Source organism: Micropterus dolomieu, linkage group LG17, assembly GCF_021292245.1.
Source record: "Micropterus dolomieu isolate WLL.071019.BEF.003 ecotype Adirondacks linkage group LG17, ASM2129224v1, whole genome shotgun sequence".
Classification (NCBI taxonomy): domain Eukaryota; kingdom Metazoa; phylum Chordata; class Actinopteri; order Centrarchiformes; family Centrarchidae; genus Micropterus; species Micropterus dolomieu.
This window is the reverse complement of record NC_060166.1, coordinates 35362238-35364365: the sequence shown is the minus strand read 5'-3', so window position 1 is coordinate 35364365 and position 2128 is coordinate 35362238. Positions and strand designations below refer to the sequence as shown.

At 43.1% G+C, this 2128-nt stretch overlaps 1 protein-coding gene and 1 non-coding gene across 17 annotated transcripts in view; both read right to left on the bottom strand.

The window, feature by feature from the left end:
* aamdc (adipogenesis associated, Mth938 domain containing) overlaps nucleotides 1-2128 on the bottom strand; it is a 20205-nt gene that overhangs the window by 5867 nt on the left and 12210 nt on the right. For 5 of the 16 annotated variants that reach the window (XM_046072920.1, XM_046072914.1, XM_046072924.1 and 2 more), the window contains exon 2: nucleotides 32-181. The exons of 5 other annotated variants lie outside the window; for them this stretch is intronic. In XM_046072920.1, coding sequence (XP_045928876.1) covers nucleotides 32-163 — 132 coding nt within the window. In that variant the 5' untranslated portion in view covers nucleotides 164-181. Of the gene's footprint in view, nucleotides 1-31; nucleotides 182-1271; nucleotides 1658-2128 lie in introns of those variants that run through there. 6 more of the 16 variants (XM_046072923.1, XM_046072925.1, XM_046072913.1 and 3 more) reach the window with 3 other exon arrangements.
* On the bottom strand, nucleotides 1035-1225 carry LOC123986681. The gene has a single exon (XR_006828944.1). It is a non-coding gene; the product is annotated as a U2 spliceosomal RNA (small nuclear RNA).

Sequence of the window (2128 nt, the reverse complement as noted above, 5' to 3'; positions counted from 1 at the left end):
GATATATATATATATTTATGGTTCCACTCACATCGGTCCCGGTCTCTCTCCAGTCCCAGGCCCGGCTGCCTCCAGGCCAGACCTTACAGTCCTTGTAGCTGGAGGAGCATCCTTTCACCTTCATGTGGCCCCAGGAGAGAGAGGCGATCTCTGGAGAGGACATGTTACGGGAGGATACCTGCTGTGAGGCGAGGTTGAGACACAGACGTAACATGATGACTCTGTGCAGAGTAATGTACACGTTAGTTCCAGCAGAGCTTGAAAATCCTTTTAAAGGCCTCTCATTCACACACACAGCAGAGAGCCACCATGCAAGGCGCTGGAGCAATATGGGCTTCAATGTCTTGCCCAATGATGACATGTGGGAATCATGGACAACTTCTCTACCTCCTGAGCCACATCTTGTCAGACTGTACCATTTCAACTCTGAAGCATATCAGATTGCGCAATAAATCTCCAGTAAACTGCAAAAGTACAATGTAAAAAGAAAAAGCAAGTAAACAAACTATCAACACTGTTCTTCTATATGCATCAATCTGAAAATACAGCAAAACTAAATACAAACTTTGGCCATAACTGAACTAAGGAACTGTAACTTTATTCAGAATGAGTGTTTATAATGTTTTGGTAAGTTTGAAGACAAGGTCTCTTAACAACGGTCACGCTGTGAAAGATTTTGACCGACTTTTAAACACAGTAATCCTCTGCGTCTGCCTTACAGTTCGTTCTTGTTTGATGGAACAGATTAAAAACTATTAGAAAGGGATCTGCAATGCAAAACCATTCAGCTCGACTCAGATACAGATACTGACTTCACTCAACTTTCAGCACTTCTGTGGTGATTCAAAACCATAGATTCACTGTGAACATGTGACCAGATGAAGTAGTTACCTCTTCAGTCTTATCACAACCAAAAAAAACCATCAGTAGTCATCAGCAAGAAGTTACTAGAATAACGCTGCCATGATGACAGATTAACACACACCACCTTATAATTTGAGTTATTAACGTATTTATATCATTGAACACAGAGTGGGGGGTGCACCGGTCCTGGAGATACTGCAATACCAGGTCGATGCGTGGAGTGGACGGAGCAAGCCCCTATTCCATCTCCCTGCTCCAAAAATCAATTTAATATATGGTCCCCGGGTAGGGGACGTATCAGATATTAAACTGATAAGAACAGATACTACACTTGATCTTAGCCAAAAGGCCGAGAAGCGATAACGTGATGACGTCGGAGGCAAAGCCCTCATTCACCGCACACTCACTTTCACTGAGGGTGGAAAAGCTGCGGGACACTTTAAGGACAGTCGGCAAATAAGAGGAGCAAAGGACAACGAGCGACAGTCGAGGAAAATGTCACGGAGTCGCTACAAATAATGTTATTTAGAAGAAAGAAACGAAAATAAACTGGCGCCTCGACGCTTCCGGGTCACGTGGGGGGCCTTCTAATCCAATCAGAATTTAAAGCAGTAGACTCTCAACAACGTTACAATAATACAAACAACTGTGCGTATTTTACTTTAATGTTAATTCTAACAAACAAAGAGCTTTCATAACATTACAGAGTCCTCTGCGGGTGAAGAAACGGTTTGCTTTTTACGACATAGCGTCTGTTTTCAGAAACAAATGGAGCTCCGACAGTCGCAAGAGACTCTGCTCCCAGTGTGACAGAGGACATGTAGAGACAGAGCTGCACTTTCTAACCTCATGCCCTAAATATAAAACACTAAGACAAAAACACTTTGCAAACATTTCCCAAATATACCCCGAATTCATATCGCACAGAAACTCCCCTATTTACTGGGAGAAATGCCCAAATGCGAAATAATTGCTGCAAAATATGTCTCCTCATGCCATGAAGTGAGGACAACCAGTGGAACCTCAGACTAACAAATAATTGTACAGATTTTCTGACCACAACAAAGCTCCGGCGACTATGCAAGCCGAGATAACTCTGCCCCATGAGGACTTTACACTCCTTAAGAAAGCGAACAAAAAGATTGCTGACCTTATGGAAGACATCCGACGACTTTCAGAGGAACTCAAAGAGAAAGATTCCCTGCTGACTGGCTTTATGGATGTGGCTACAGTACAAGCCAAACAGATTGTTTCTCTTAGCGCA